The 17088-nt window shown below is 44.9% G+C and overlaps 1 protein-coding gene across 1 annotated transcript in view; it reads left to right on the top strand.

The window, feature by feature from the left end:
• Window positions 1–321: 321 nt before the first annotated feature.
• Window positions 322–17088, top strand: part of LOC115356571 (NLR family CARD domain-containing protein 3-like) — a gene marked incomplete at its 3' end in the record, with an annotated part of 111967 nt that continues 95200 nt past the window's right edge. Inside the window, exons 1-9 of the mRNA XM_030047785.1 lie at window positions 322–461; window positions 1453–1651; window positions 1748–1858; window positions 2115–2225; window positions 8687–8693; window positions 14146–14231; window positions 14310–14456; window positions 14553–14666; window positions 14824–14845. Coding sequence (XP_029903645.1) covers window positions 1467–1651; window positions 1748–1858; window positions 2115–2225; window positions 8687–8693; window positions 14146–14231; window positions 14310–14456; window positions 14553–14666; window positions 14824–14845 — 783 coding nt within the window. The remainder of the gene's footprint in view (window positions 462–1452; window positions 1652–1747; window positions 1859–2114; window positions 2226–8686; window positions 8694–14145; window positions 14232–14309; window positions 14457–14552; window positions 14667–14823; window positions 14846–17088) is intronic.

Here is a 17088-nt window from a genome sequence, read left to right on the forward strand (position 1 = left end):
GACTATTTTAACTCTATTTATGCCATTTTAAAATCACTTAGTAATGAGAAAGTGAGAAAATGTCTGGAATGAGAAGAAAGTGTAGATTTGAAATCCATCTGTGTCTCCCAGGTGAGAGGCGTGGTGTTCAGGTTTATATTGTCTGGTCTGATGGAAAAGACTGAGAGAAGTTCCCTTCATGTCCACTTGGTGTCGCTCCTGCTCCGTAAACAGAGCCGGAAAGTGGAAGCAGAGCCTCTTCCTGCTCTGAATCCGCCGTGCCGCTCCCTCTGTGCTCAAAGTGCAGATTGTCCAGTTGACTCCAAAGTGTCCTGTGTTAGCAGCCGCTGTGTGGAAACAGGAAGTTGACTCTTTTTAATGGGAGTTGTGTGAAAGTGCTCAGCAGTCAGAAAGTGAACAGGAGAGCAGAGCAGAGACTGTGAAGCAGCTGGACTCCACTGGACTCCCCGCTCTCACTGCAGGTGAGGACAAGACGCTCAGCCTCACCAGCTCCTTCATGTCGCTCTCATGTTTCCAGACTCTGAGACGCTCCGGTCGAGACGGTAATCCTAGATCTGCGAAACTCTCTCTGATAGATATAGATAGATAGAAACATAAATAATCCTTTAATAATCCTTTACAGGGAGCGGTTTGCTGCTTCATCACAGCAATAAACTGCTCATCAAACTGTCCCGAGTGTGGTTAAGATGAATGTAAATATCAGATTTGTAATTAACTTAACTTCTGTATAACTTCTGTAATTTTAGATCTGCGTTTTTCACCGATCATTTTTCTTTTTCAAAATGTTGGGAACATAAGATACCCATTCGTATCTCAGAGTAAAGCGTCGCTGTGCTCAGTCAAGTGCGTATGTATGAGAGTTTCTCAGATCTAGGGTTACCATCTCCACATGATCCTATGAGACTGTGACTGAGGTGACGTCACCCTCTGATCAGCTGATGTGACACACACACACACACACACACACACACACACACACACACACAGAGAGAGAGAGAGAGAGAGAGAGAGAGAGAGAGAGAGAGAGAGAGAGAGAGAGAGAGAGAGAGACATTGGTTTTGCTATGCTTGTGGGGACCTTGGATTGACTTACATTCCTTCTCTACAGCTTTTTCCCTAATCTCCCTCACCCCAACCCCTCCCTTAAAAATGAATGTTAAAAAGTAAAATGTAAAAATGTAAAAATGCAAAGTTGCTCAAACTTTATCTTACAAAAATACGCACAAACATTTCAGAAAACACACTAAAGAATTACCTGGAAATTAATATGACAAGAAACAATTTCTAATTATTAGAACTATTTTTATTATATATTTAATTTTAAATATTAAATTAAGTGAAATTACAAGAATATTACCATAAAATTAAATTAAAATTAAAAACAGAGTGAACTTTGTTGAGAGAGTGAAGTCAAAGCTTGTTGTCATGAATCAGCCGCTGTGTTTGTGTCAAAGTGTTGGCTCTGCTATGGAACCGGCTGGGAAGAGAAAGAGGAGGTTCCCCACCTGTAGAACCACTCTGTCTGGAGAACATGAACCTGAACCTGAACCTGAATCTGAACCAGAACCTGAGTCCAGCTGTGTGTCCATGAGGAACGACTGGTCTTTGGATCGACCTGTACAATTTAAAAATAAACATGCTTCTGAAAATAAGTAAGTTATTATAATCTGAGTATCGTGGTGTCACTAAGAAAGTAAAACAGTGTTCTTCACAGATCTTCTTCACTGTGTTCCTGATGTTTCTATCAGGATCCAGCAGCAGAGAGCAGACTCCCCTGAGCCCAGCTATGTGTCCATGAGGAGCAACGCCTCTATGGAACCACCTCTACTGTTTAGAGATAAACTCACTTCTGTGATTAAGTAAGACTTCATTATCTTAGTGTGTTAGTGTGACTGAGAGACGGAAACTCACTGTTTGGACTGAATGACAGTTTCACATCATTGATCGGATCATTTTTCATGCTGTTATAAAAAAACTGTGGGTGTGTTTGTTCTACATGTCAGAATAAAACACAGCAGCATCTCTTCTCAATCTGTTCACTGCAGAAAGTAAAATTACAGTTGTTGTTTTTTTAAGACACAGATCCCTTCACTGTGTTCCTGATGTTTCTATCAGGGTCCAGCAGCAGAGAGCAGACTCCCCTGAGCCCAGCTGTGTGTCCATCGAGAGTGGCTGGTCTATTGATCGACCTGTACAATTTAAAGATGCTTCTAAAAATAAGATAAGATGACAGTTTCCACTCACTAACTGGATCATTTTTTTCTATGGGTTTTGTTTTGTTTTGTTTTTTAAATATTTTGTTATATATATAACCTTGCTCTTCATTTACTCTGTAAAACAGTGGTTTTCAACCAGTGGTCCATGGCCCCATGGTGGTCTTTGAAGGTATTACAGGTGTTCCCTGAACATGTATGTTTTTCCACTTACCTCTTGTTTGTGAATACTCAAATTCATTCAAATATATAGCATTTAGAAAAGTCAAGGTGACTTCTCTTTAGGTCTGGGCGATATATTGATATTATATCAATGTCATGATATGAAACTTAATATCATCTGGGATTTTGGATATCATGATACGGCATAAGTGTTGCCTTTTCTTGGTACTCAAAGCAAATAGGTCTGATCAAGTCCTGGATAATCTGTGTCTGGTTGATGCTGGAATGCGTTACCTGCCTGGAAACAAATAGTTGATTTTGCTGATGAAAAAGCCTTATTGTAGGTTTTGGTGGAAAGCAAAGTTCTTGATGATTTTGACAAATTGCCACTATACACAGAGGGGTTTGATCCAAACAAAATGCACTGAGAAAACAGATCTGTTTGTTCTGGCTGCTCCTGGGGCTGTAATCTCAAATTTTGTTCTGGACAAATCAAACAGCCAATCACCTCAAAGAAGCGTTGTGATCTCAGTCCAATCGCATGTCATGCACTGCTGAGTGATGCAGGCTTTCCAGTGTGAGCTGCAGCCACCGTCTTCACCTGACCGTGCTGTGTGTGTGTTTGTTCTACATGTCAGAATTAAACACAGCAGCATCTCTTCTCAATCTGTTCACTGCAACTCTGCATCAGGATTTAGGGAATTAACACTTTAAACCCTTCACTGTGTTCCTGATGTTTCTGTCAGGATCCAGCAGCACAGAGCAGACTCCCCTGAGCCCAGCTGTGTGTCCATGAGGGACGACGCGTCTATACAGCGATTTGATGACTTCAAAGACGGACGACACTCTGTGGATCATGGGTAATTATTTCAAAATGATGATAAAACAGATGTTTTTTTTTCTGTTTTCAGATTCACAGTCATGAGATACAGAATTGGTTTCAGCCTTCAGAGTCTTTTGGCTGAGTTTCCTTTCAAAACATTTAATGTGTGCGTGTGTGTGTGTGTGTGTGTGTGTGTGTGTGTGTGTCCTCCACAGAGTCCACCAGCAGAGCTCAGACGTTCCCAGGGCTCAGTCTGCCCAGCAGCATCAAACAGACCTGGCCTCCATATTTATGGTGTGTAAATGTACAACAACATACCAACTGAAAAACAACCATTCTGCTCAGAATCGTCTCAATGCTGCTCTCTTTACATCTTTCAGCCTCTTTGACCTGGATTTGATTTGGTGTTTTGTGTCCAGATTTTAATGTGGAAGTCTGATTCTTTGATTTTTCTGTTGCAGCTGCTGGAGGAGAACATCAACACCTTTGTGAAGAAGGAGCTGAAAAACCTCCAGAGGTCTCTGAGGCCAGATTACCCAGAATGCTCAGAGAGGCAGAAGGAGGATGAGGAGGTGTTGGACTGTGAGGAGGAAGAGCAGAGGTGGAGCAGCAGAGAGGCATTTCTGCAGATCACACTGCACTTCCTGAGGAGAATGAAGCAGGAGGAGCTGGCTGAGCGTCTGCAGAGCAGTAAGAGGCTTTCAACTCCTTTAACAGGATGGAAAGTGTGTGTGTGTCAGTTTCGGTCGCTGAAGGGGTGTGACAAAGTGTCACGATTTGACAACCTGGGAATGAGAACAGGTTTCCCTGACAACCACTGAAAAGCAGCCTAAGGTTTCATGTTACAACCCACTGCATTCCCTAGGACAAGGTGGCTGAGGCAGCGCTGTGTTGTTTGTCAACCTGTCAACTGTACTCTCTGTATTCATGTAATGCTTTGTTTGTTTCTGCAGTCTGTTGTTTAGTGCTGGCTGCTTTGTGTTGTCATGCTGTGGTAGCTCATGTTTACAAAGTTGTTGTCAAGGCAATGCTTGGATCAGTCAGGATGGACAGCACTGCCCCTCCTAAAAGTTTCTGGAACTCAGGTTTAACTATCATCTCCTGATCAGAACCCAAATCAGGTTCTAGGCAGGAACCACCTGTTTAGGTCCAAATGACTGATAGGGACAAAACGTTTTGAAAATTGGTGACATAGACTGCAGTGTAATCACATGTGTTAGGTTCGCCTGTCAAATTACGTCCACTAAAAGTGCTTGTTTTTGCGACTGAGAAGCTCAGATTTTTATTATAAATGTCTGGCAACATTATCCCTACAGAGATACACATTTGTCTTTACATCTAATAACATCACCTCCACTCTGTCAGCAGCAGGTCTCTTTGTTCTTGGAACAGCATTTTTCTTGGGGTAAAGGTGCTTTGGTGTAGAATTTCTTCTCCTCTTTGGCTGGCAGGTGTAGTCTTGGTCCAAACGGTCACCTGGTGCGGTGCAGTGTATGGACATGTTTACACAGATGTGTAGCACAACTAGCCTCAACTTCATTGTGTCCCTAACCAAAAAAGGTAATGAGCTATGCAAAGCTATGCAAAGTGTGGCGCATCATGTTGTCGCTACGACTTAGAAATGTGCAAACACCAACCATTGTTTCTTTCTTTATTTTTTAAGTTAATGCTAAGCTACACTTTCTGTGCTCCAAAACAACAAACTCTTCTTGGCCGGTCATGCTTCCATGAATGTCTTCTGGCAACAGTGCACCTCAAGCAAGATTTCAGAGTGAGACTTCTCCTTGAGCTAGATTTCTGTTAAGCTGGTAGACACGCATCTATCTCTGTAGGGATCATTGCCATAATGTTGTCAGGCACTTACAATGACAATCTGAGACTGTCAATGGCAAAAACGAGCACTTTTAGTGATTGGAATATGACAGGTGAACTCACACTGTGTGATTACATTGCAGCCCATTTCTGCTGCCAGCTGAAGCATTCTTGCTCAATAATGGACCAATTCAAAAAAAATTTTTCCTATCAGGGATTCCATCTTTTAATAATGTTGTTCAAAATTTGCCATGGAAATGACTGCAGAACTGAAATAGCCTTCAGGAGATGGCACACCTTACTAAGTTATTAAAGTTGAGACGGGCCAATAGCTACATTTACCAGAAAATGTTCACATTTCATTTATTACTTTCTTTTGTTGATGTTATGTGTTGTTTGTTCACTCAGGAACTCTCGCAGGGTGCCAACGTGAACTCCGATCTAACCTGAAGAAGAAGTTTGAGTGTTTGTTTGAGGGGATTGCTAAAGCAGGAAACCCAACACCTCTGAATCAGATCTACACAGAGCTGTACATAACAGAGGGAGAGAGTGGAGAGCTCAATGAGGAACATGAGGTCAGACAGATTGAAACAGCATCCAGGAAACCAGCCAGACCAGAAACACCAATCAGATGTGACGACATCTTTAAACCTTTACCTGGAAGAGATCAACCAATCAGAACAGTGATGACAAAGGGAGTGGCTGGCATTGGGAAAACAGTCTTAACACAGAAGTTCACTCTGGACTGGGCTGAACACAAAGCCAACCAACATGTCCACTTCACATTTCCATTCACTTTCAGAGAGCTGAATCTGCTGAAAGGGAACAAGTTCACCTTGGTGGAACTTCTTCATCACTTCTTCACTGAGACCAAAGAAGCAGGAATCAGCAGGTTTGAGCAGTTCCAGGTTGTGTTGATCTTTGACGGTCTGGATGAGTGTCGACTTCCTCTGGACTTCAGCAACAACCAGATCCTGACTGATGCTACAGAGTCCACCTCAGTGGACGTTCTGCTGACAAACCTCATCAAGGGGAACCTGCTTCCCTCTGCTCGCCTCTGGATAACCTCACGACCCGCAGCAGCCAATCAGATCCCTCTTGAGTGCGTTGGCATGGTGACAGAGGTGAGAGGCTTCACTGACCCACAGAAGGAGGAATACTTCAGAAAGAGATTCAAAGATGAGAAGCAGGCCAAAAGAATCATCTCCCACATCAAGACATCTCGAAGCCTCCACATCATGTGCCACATCCCAGTCTTCTGCTGGATCACTGCTACAGTTCTGGAGGACGTGTTGAAAACCAGACAGAGAGGAGACCTGCCCAAGACCCTGACTGAGATGTACATCCACTTCCTGGTGGTTCAGTCCAAAGTGCAGAACGTCAAGTATCATGGGAGAGCTGAGACAGATCCACTCTGGACTCCAGAGACCAGGGAGATGATCCTGTCTCTGGGAAAACTGGCTTTTGAGGAGCTGGAGAAAGGCAACCTGATCTTCTATGAGGCAGACCTGGCAGAGTGTGGCATTGATATCAGAGCAGCCTCAGTGTACTCAGGAGTGTTCACACAGATCTTTAAAGAGGAGCGTGGGCTGTACCAGGACAAGGTTTTCTGCTTCGTCCATCTGAGTATTCAGGAGTTTCTGGCTGCTGTTCATGTCTTTGTGACATTCATCAACTCTGGAGTCAATCTGTTGTCAGAAGAACAATCAGCCTCCCAACTAAAACACCTCTACCAGAGTGCTGTGGACAAGGCCTTACAGAGTCCAAATGGACACCTGGACTTGTTCCTGCGCTTCCTCCTGGGTCTTTCACTGCAGACCAATCAGATTCTCCTACGAGGCCTGCTGACACAGACAGGAAGTAGCTCACAGACCAACCAGGAAACAGTCCTTTTCATCAAGGAGAAGATCAGGGACAATCCCTCTCCAGAGAGAAGCATCAACCTGTTCCACTGTCTGAATGAGCTGAATGACCATTCTCTAGTGGAGGAGGTCCAACAGTACCTGAGTTCAGGAAGTCTGTCCACAGTCAGGCACTCACCTGCACTGTGGTCAGCTCTGGTCTTCATCTTACTGTCATCAGAAGAAGATCTGGAGGTGTTTGACCTGAGGAAATACTCAGTTTCAGAGGAAGCTCTTTTGGGGCTGCTGCCACTGGTCAAAGCCTCCAGTAAATCTGTGTAGGTTCACTGTCAGCTAAATATACTAAATAAATAACATTTTGTTATCTTCCCAATAGGAAAATAAGTTTAGGATTTTTCTCCCTTTCAGAATGAGTGGTTGTAAGCTGTCAGAGAGAAGCTGTGCAGCTTTGGCCTCAGTTCTCAGCTCCCAGTCCTCTAATCTGAGAGAACTGGACCTGAGTAACAATGAGCTGCAGGATTCAGGAGTGAAGCTGCTCTCTGCTGGACTGGAGAGTCCACACTGCAGACTGGAGACTCTGAGGTAATGTCCATTTACAGTGATTGACTGATTTGTCACTTTTCAAATTAAGATCCATTCAGTCAAAGTAGTTTCTTTCAGCTCAGTAATCCTGAATGTAAGACCATGTAAGATCCACATCAGGATCATCTGTTCAGTGTTTTTGTCTTCATCCCTTCTTGCCCTGCTGTGAAACAGAGGCCTGTACATCACCGTGTCGGTCGCTCAGCAGTTAGGTCCAGAGCAGCAAATCTCCAAAGCTTCGTGGTGGATTACCATGAAACTTAGTGACAACATTCATGCTGCCGAGAGCATGTAATTTCACAGTTTGGGTGACCCTATGACCTTTCCTTTAGCATCACCAGCAGGAAAAAATCTCCCTTAAATGTCTTTGTTTATTTTCTCCAAAACAAAAACAAAACAAACTGCCAAACATGTGTGGGTATTTTCAGAGCTGAAATCTCAGTGGAGGTTCACAAGTGTTCTTGTGAACCTCTGCTGATATTTCCACTGCGGTGTTATTATAATTTGCCATCTGAACAAGGAAATTGTTTCAAACTTGTAGAGAGAACCACATATAGTGGAACCATACCGCACACTGTATGTGTCATGAGGATCCAACGTTTCTTCAGGCTCATGAGCCTGAAGAAGCCACCAGCGAAATGCATTGCTCTGAACTTAAATAAAAGATCCTCATGACACAGTCCAGTGTACGGTATGTTTCCACTATATGTGGTTCTCTCTACTAGTTTGTTCCTTCGCCACACTACCGGCACCTAGACTGTCGCTGTGCACGGGCATTTTCCTATTTTTTAAGGAAATTATTATATATTGTGCCTTTAAAACTCACTTTACATGCAGCTTCATGTCACTGATCAGATTCCGAACCTGTGTAGGTTTTTGTGAAAACACAAAGCAGATGATGTGGTGGACTGATTGTGTTTGTGATGGTGTGCAGGCTGTCAGGCTGTCTGCTCACACAGGAAGGCTGTGCTTCTCTGGCCTCAGCTCTGAGCTCCAACCCCTCCCATCTGAGAGAGCTGGACCTGAGCTACAATCATCCAGGAGACTCAGGAGTGAAGCTGCTCTCTGCTGGACTGGAGGATCCAACCTGGAGACTGGAGGCTCTCAGGTATGGAGAGACACACAAAATGTCAGAGACAAAGAGATAAAAATGGAGAGACAAAGACTAATAATTGTTTTTACTTGGGGCACAAAATAAGTGCCCAAGCACAATTACTGCAGGATTGACAACACCTCTGTGGTTATGGGTAATTAGCATCCTATCACACCCTGATTCCACCATATAAGGAATGCTTTTATGGAGAGGTGAATCAGGAGAGAGCTGCCAAACCTTTGAAAAGGAGAGAACCATGGACAGTGAAAAGTAGTGGTAGTATTTGCTACCACTACTACTGCTACTTAGGGTTGCAAAATTCCAGGAATGGGGTCCGGCCGGGCCCAGCCCGAACTGGTGACGTGGGTCTAACCCTCTGTGGGTTCACCACTCGCAAGGGTAGCCGTAAGGGGTCGGTGCTATGTGGAACTGGGGGGCAGTTGAAGGTGGGGGCCTCGGCGACCGAATCCCCGGACACAACGGCTGGCGATGGGGACATGGAATGTCACCTCGCTGAGGGGGAAAGAGCCTGAGCTTGTGTGGGAGGTTAAGAGGTACTGGCTAGAAATAGTCGGGCTCACCTCCACACACAGCTTGAGCTCTGGAACCCAGCTCCTCGAGAGGGGCTGGACCCTCCACTACTCTGGAGTTGCCCTCGGTGAGAGGCAGCGGGCGGGTGTGGGCTTGCTCATAGCCCCCCAGCTTAGCCGCCATGTGTTGGGGTTTACTCCGGTGAATGAGAGGGTCGCCTCTCTGCGCTTTCGGGTTAGGGAGAGGGCTCTCACTGTTGTTTGTGCCTATGGGCCAAATGGCAGTGTAGAGTACCCAGCCTTCTTGGAGTCCCTGGGAGGGGTACTGGATAGTGCTCCGACTGGGGACTATTGATAGTGCTCCGACTGGGGACGACTGGGGATTATTCTACTGGGGGACTTCAACACTCATGTGGGCAGCGACAGTGATACCTGGAGTGGGGTGATTGGGAGGAACGGCCTCCCTGATCTGAACCCGAGTGGTGTTCTGTTATTGGACTTCTGTGCCAGTCACAGTTTGTCCATAACGAACACCATGTTCGAGCATGGGGTGTCCATAAGTGCACGTGGCACCAGGACACCCTAGGCCGAAGGTCGATGATTGACCTTGTTGTCGTTTCGTCGGTCTTGGATACTCGGGTGAAGAGAGGGGCTGAGCTGTCAACTGATCACCACCTGGTGGTGAGTTGGATCCGCTGGCGGAGGGGGAAGCTTGGCAGACCTGGCAGGCCCAAACGTATTGTGCGGGTCTGTTGGGAACGTCTGGCCGTCTGAACGTCTCAATGTCCCCAGCCTCCCGAGGGAGGCTGCGGACATTGAGTCCGAATGGACCATGTTCTCGGCCTCCATTGTCAACGCAGCTGTTCGGAGCTGTGGCCACAAGGTCTCTGGTGCCTGTCGTGGCAGCAATCCCAGAACCCGGTGGTGGACACCGGAAGTAAGGGATGCCGTCAAGCTGAAGAAGGAGTCCTACAGGTCCATGTTGGCCTGTGGGACTTAATGCAAATGCAAATTCAGTTGAATTTCTGCCCTGCACTGTGCGTTCCTCAAACCCATGCACAGATTTCTAGAATCCTGCACACTGCAGCAGGATGACTGAGGCCACATGACTCGGCCTACATTTTAGCCCATGGACTATATCCAGTCAAGAAGGTTTTGATGATATGATTGAGGTAAATATATTTGACCTATGGTATTCAAGTTTAACTGGAAAAAATAAGTAAAAAGTGTTCATACAGTAGCTATTTAAGAGGCTATCTATCATGGTGCTAGCCAGCTCAACTGTGATGCTGGTTCTTCTGCCTTCTGCTTGCCAGTTTTCATACAAATACAGTTATCATACAAGAATGTAGGTTATAGTTTGATTTAGCTGCAGTTTTGTTCTACTGCCTTCTTTGTTAGGTACAAACACCGGAGCAATGGTTCCCAACCCAGTCCCCCAAGCCCCCCTGTCCTGCAGGTTTTTGTTTCAGCTCTACTTTTGCACACCTGACCCAATTAAGGCCTATGCACCTTCATGCATGCCTTTTTCAGATAGATCTGTTTCAACCAATCAGCATGGAGACCTTGAATGGATCATCTGTGAAAGAGTAGAGCTGAAACAAGAACCTGCTGGACAGGGAGTCCTTGAGGACTGGGTTGGAAACCACTGCACTGGAGCATCTCGTCAGGGTCTGTTGCAAATTTCACTTGACATTCAATAAAAACCACAATATCAACAAACATAGCTCTTCGGCAGTGCTTTTCCTGGATATGACATGCCACTGTTTGCCACTTGTTTCTCAGCTTGTAGGACAATGAGCATAAAGCATGAACCTCCACCATGGCATTGCAGCATCCACACAAGAACAGACTGTCTTCCTGTAACGCCTCTCCATTCTCTAAATCCTCTATGATGGCAATGAAAAAGATCGTATCCATATCAGGAGATAGTATGATATGCTCATTTCCATTTCCTTCATAGGGAAGGTTATTTACTGCCCATCATCAAAGAGAATGTGCTGCTCTGACTCTGTTTCTTCCTCCAGGGTTGACCATGGTGGAGAGCAGTGGTTGAAACCAGGTCTGAGGAAGTGTAAGTGTGGATTTAGTTTGACTTTTAGCTGTTTAGATGCTGCAGCTGCAGTTTCTGCTGCTTGTTCAGCTGCTTTTACCTGTTGAACCAAACAAAATCACATTTGATGCTCCACCACAAAGATGATTTTATTCCTTTAATATTTATGCATAACCACAGCAGGTCTGTTGTGTCTTGTTCTCTCCATCAGATTCCTGTGAACTCAAACTGGACATAAACACAGCTCACAGAAACCTCGTCCTGTCTGAGGACAACAGGAAGATGACACTGAAAGACGAGCAGCCATATCCTGATCACCCAGAGAGGTTTGACTTCTGGTGGCAGATCCTGTGTAGAGATGGTCTGACTGGTCGCTGCTACTGGGAGGTCGAGAAGAAAGGAAGGGTTTATATAGCAGTGACTTACAGGGGAATCAACAGGAAAGGAAACAGCGATGACTGTGGGCTTGGAAGGAATGACAAGTCCTGGAGTCTGGCATGCTCTGATGATGGTACTGTCTCTGCCAGACACAATAACAGAGGAACAGATGTCCGAGTCCCCCCCTCTAACAGAGTGGCAGTGTATCTGGACTGGCCTGCTGGCTCTCTGTCCTTCTACAGCGTCTCCTCTGACACACTGATCCACCTCCACACCTTCAACACCACCTTCACTGAGCCTCTGTACCCTGGATTCGAGTTTTGGCCTGACGCCTCAGTGTCTCTGTGTGAGATTTGAGGAGTGAGAGTCGCCTCCTGTCTGGAGAGAAACTCACACTGCTGATCAAAGGCAAATTTTTTTTCCCAGAGATGGTGAGGTCATTTTTTTTTTCTTTCATTTTGAGAGGTCATTTTGGCTTATTGGTTAAAGTTACTGTATGGCATGAGTTCATTATGGCTACAATTAGGGAAAGGCTGTACAGAATCAAAGCAAGTCAGTTAGGTCATGCCTTCACCATGCTGGGAAAAAAATATTGCTGATTGAATACAAAACAAATAAAATGAATAATGAATGATTATTTAGTTTAGATAGTTGTTTGATTGATTTAATTTAATTGTATTACCAAAATTAATTCTTTATGGGCCTTTTCACACCTTAAATTCCAACCAAGATTGATGTTTTTGTTACATTGTATACATTTGATCACAATATACATTTTCATTAGTTTAATGTAATAAATTCTACAATATTCAACACTTTGTTGCTCCATTTCAGTCATTGTAGTAATGTAGTTAAGTCTCACAAGATGGCTGTGGCTACATATCAAGTACTGTATGAGAATCACGCAAGTCACAGAATTTTCCACATGTTCCTGAGGTTTCACAATAAAAGCTTCACTCGAAATGAATGGATTCTGTTCACTGAAACACTAGAAGGCTTTGAAGAGGCGTTGCTATCCTGTCATATCCTCTCAAAAAAAAAAAACAATAAAAAAAAAACTGTCGCCTTCTTATAACACTGTCAAACCATATTCCAATTAAACACTTCGTCTCCTCCTCTCCCTATGTGCTACTGCAGCAAATTTTCCCTTCTCCTGGTTCTGATGATAGCTTGCCAAAACTTCCTGTAATTGGCACAAACGTCCAAACCTTCCAAAAACACTTTTTTTACACGAAATGAAGCAAACCTGGATTCAATAAGATCCAAACTGAGAGCACGTCTTGTATTCAGACCAGTATGCCAGTAGTATCCATAAACATTGCAAAGTTGTAATATTAATAATAATAATATTATAATAATATTGAGACTCATAGTTTGACTTTAGGGAAAGCCGTCTTACAGGCAGCAGGCTCTTTCTAAAACTTAACTTTATCAGTTCATCTTGTAACTTAATAAACTTCCATAAATGCAAAGCCAGTAGATTACAAAAAACAGTATTTTATGTGACAAGCTGGCTTGGACTGGCTTTTTAATAATGATAATCAACAGGGTCCATGACAGCGACTCAAACATCCTGTTGATGCAGCAGAGACGAGATATTTGGCTTTAAAAGGCTCCATGCTCCACTTGCTGCTGCCCTGCCTTCTCTCTTCCTCCTCCTCTTTTTTATTCTTCTTTCGTCCTCCCTTCATTTTGTTGCCAGCGACTCTTCAAAACAAACTCCTGCAGGTTGCAGTCAGACAGACAGGTGAGTCAGCAGAATGGGGGCCCTTTAGGGGATTTCCAACCTTATGGCAAGAGGCTTTTGAAATGACAGGCAAGATAGGGCCCCTCATCTTTTTAAAGCTTTTCCAAACAACAGAGGGACCTGAAATTGTCAGCTGTCGGGGCCCCCCCTGAAACATGGGAGCCCCAAGCAGTCACCTTGCCTACCCGAGTGGAATGGGCGTCTCCTGCTCTAATGTGGGCGTGTATGTTGAACTGCCTGCAGACAGACGCCTCTGTATGAGGAAGTAGCCGCTCCCTCAGATCACACACACGCACACACACACACACACACACACACACACACACACATACACACAAACACACACACACACACACACACTCCAGACTGTTGGCAAAGAGTCAGCAGTGTCTTCTCTCTCTGTGTTTCCTCTCCAGGTGAAGCTGAAAGTCTCTTGGATTTGATGTGGATGTGACTCAGCAGGTAAAGAGCCGACCAGGAATCATTAGAGATGTTTGATGAACAGGCTGTTATCTGTAATCTCAACATTTCATCCATGACACACTCAACAAGTTGCAGAGCCAGTTTTATGTCATGAATCATCCGCTGTGTTTGTGTCAAGGTGTCGGCTCTGCTATGGAACCGGCTGGGAAAAGAAAAAGGAAGTTCCCCGCCTCTAGGACCACTCTGTCTGGAGAACATGGACCTGAAACTGAATCTGAATCTGAGTCCAGCTGTGAGTCCATGAAGAGTGACTGGTCTATGGATCGACCTGTACAAATTCAAGATGCTTCTGAGAAAACGTAAGTCATTATCATCTCAGCATGTCAGCATCACTAAGAGAGTAAAATGTTCTTCTTTATAAACCCACATGAGCTTCACTGTGTTCCTGATGTTTCTATCAGGATCCAGCAGCAGAGAGCAGACTCCCCTGAGCCCAGCTGTGTGTCCATGAGGAGCAACTGGTCTGTGGATCGGCCTGTACAATTTAAAAATAAACATGCTTCTGAAAATAAGTAAGTTATTATAATCTGAGTATCTTGGTGTGACTAAGAAAGTAAAACAGTGTTCTTCACAGATCTTCCTCACTGTGTTCCTGATGTTTCTATCAGGGTCCAGCAGCAGAGAGCAGACTCCCCTGAGTCCAGCTGTGTGTCCATGAGGAGCAACTGGTCTATGGATCGACCTGTACAATTTAAAAATAAACATGCTTCTGAAAATAAGTAAGTTATTATAATCTGAGTATCTTGGTGTGACTAAGAAAGTAAAACAGTGTTCTTCACAGATCTTCCTCACTGTGTTGCTGATGTTTCTATCAGGATCCAGCAGCAGAGAGCAGACTCCCCTGAGCCCAGCTGTGTGTCCATGAGGGACAATGCATCTATACAGCGATTTGATGAATTCAAAGACAGACGGCACTCTGTGGATTATGGGTAATTATTTCAAACTGATGATAAAACAGATGTTTTTTTGTTTTGCTTTGTTTTCAGATTCACAGTCATGAGATACAGAATTGGTTCCAACCCTCAGACTCTGTTGACTGAGTTTCCTCTTTGTGTGTGTGTGTGTGTGTGTGTGTGTCCTCCACAGAGTCCACCAGCAGAGCTCAGAGGTTCCCAGTGCTCAGTCTGCCCAGCAGCATCAAACAGACATGGCCTCCATATTTATGGTGTGTAAATGTACAACAACATACCAACTGAAAAACAACCATTCTGCTCAGAATCGTCTCCGTGCTGCTCTCTTTACATCTTTCAGCCTCTTTGACCTGGATTTGATTTGGTGTTTTGTGTCCAGATTTTAATGTGGAAGTCTGATTCTTTTATTTTTCTGTTGCAGCTGCTGGAGGAGAACATGGTCACCTTTGTGAAGAAGGAGCTGAAAAACCTCCAGAGGTCTCTGAGTCCAGATTACCCAGAATGCTTAGAGAGGCAGAGGGAGGATGAGGAGGTGTTGGACGGTGAGGAGGAAGAGCAGAGGAGGAGCAACAGAGAGGCTTTTCTGCAGATCACACTGCACTTCCTGAGGAGAATGAAGCAGGAGGAGCTGGCTGAGCGTTTGCAGAGCAGTAAGAGGCTTTCAACTCCTTTAACAGGACGGAAAGGAGGAATGATGGGAAAATGGAAATGTTTGCATTTCTACTCTCTGCTGTAAATACAGACATTTCTAAAACAAGATCTCATCATTCCAGATTGGAAGGGAAATGAGCAGAATCCCCACAGATAACCTGGTTAAAGTGTTGATTTGTAATATTTGTGTTAAAAGCTGAACACAAAGTTCACATGAAAACTGTTGCCTTTCACATTTGGCTGCATACAGTCAGGACTCGTTTTTCCACCAGCAGTTATGAGCTAAATCGAAATTAAACTGGGGGAGTACATTTTAGACAAAAATGTACATTTCATGTTATCAAGTATATAACAAAATTTAATCTGGTGGTTCTGAATAATCCAGTTCAAATGATTAAGAACAGCCTGGATTACCATAGACACTGACTTTCTCTGGCAGATTGAACACTGGTTCTTCATCTCTCTGTATTAGGTGGGTGGGCTGTTACCCTGGGCAGCCTCTCATTTTCAATTTCAGTGTTGTACTCTGCTGGTGCAGCCTCAGGCTTTAATTTTAAGATGTTGCAGCATTACAGTATCGAATTAAAATTTGTTTTAGTGTGCCCGTCATGGGGATATTGAGCTCTGATAAATGCTGTTTTGACTGGTCAACTCTCTAGCAGTCAAAAGTCCTCTCTGCATCAGCATCAACCACTGTACCTGCCTGCATTGCATTTGCTGGTGGTGATCCTACTGCTGTCTCAGGGCTCTAGTTTCCCGGCGCAGCGCGGGGTGGCGCAGTGAGGCGAACCCCGCGCAGAGCTAGTTTCGACCAGCGAAACGGCAGAGGCGGACAGTTTCCAAGTTTCGCAGGCGGAGGTTCGCCGAGATGGGAGTGGCGGCACAGCGGGGGGAGGTGCCGACAGATTCGGCTTGGCGCAGTGACAGTTTTGTGCCAAAAGGCTTCGCCGAGGTGCGCCAAAAGCTCGCCATCTGAAACCACGTCTACTTTCAGCGCAAGGCGGAGCGGAGCCGGCGCAGTCGAAGTTTGGCTGGCTGGCGCTCATCACCAAAACCTCACAATCAGCACAAACGGTGCCAATCTCCTTTGATCTGACATCAGCTGTGACGGGACAGTTGATATGGAGATATATGTATGTGCTGATTGTGATCGTAGCATTGAATAGTGTTTTTTTCGGTATTTATTGCATTGTTCATGTGTCTGACATTCCGGAAGCCTGCCTGTGAGGTTTTGGTGACGTGTCCGCACTGCTCGCCGGTCTCCGCTCCGCGCGGGTCTCCTGGGCTCCGCTCCGCCTGCGGCAATAGACCTCCATGTCAGCTGTGTAAACTTTCATTACGCCTTCACGCAGCGCATTTTAAAGGCAAGGACAGGGGCTCATTTGATTGGTTACATGTGAATCGGCTGTATCAAACCCACTCCATGCCTTCTCTCCTCCCCTCCGCCGGTAGGAGGGACGGCGGAGTACTTGCGCCACCGAGAACAGCGTGCCAAACTTGGAAAATCCGCCTGGCCACACCTAGTTGGCGAAGCGCATTTGCGCTACGCCCCCGCCTCGCCTGGTCTGCGAAACTAGAGCCCTCAGTGTTTGTTCCCAAAACAATCCCACAATGCATTTGCACACCACATGATCAGCCAAGATGATGTTACAGTTGAAAACAATTACAGTTAGCACGATTCCGAGTTACAATTGTTCTGATGTCCAAACAAAAGTAAAACTGGTGAGTGTTTATGTAGCATTAATTATTAAAACGTGAAGGGTTTTCAGTCCTGTGTCTCTGCAATGTT

This window comes from Myripristis murdjan, chromosome 24 (assembly GCF_902150065.1).
Source record: "Myripristis murdjan chromosome 24, fMyrMur1.1, whole genome shotgun sequence".
Taxonomy (NCBI): domain Eukaryota; kingdom Metazoa; phylum Chordata; class Actinopteri; order Holocentriformes; family Holocentridae; genus Myripristis; species Myripristis murdjan.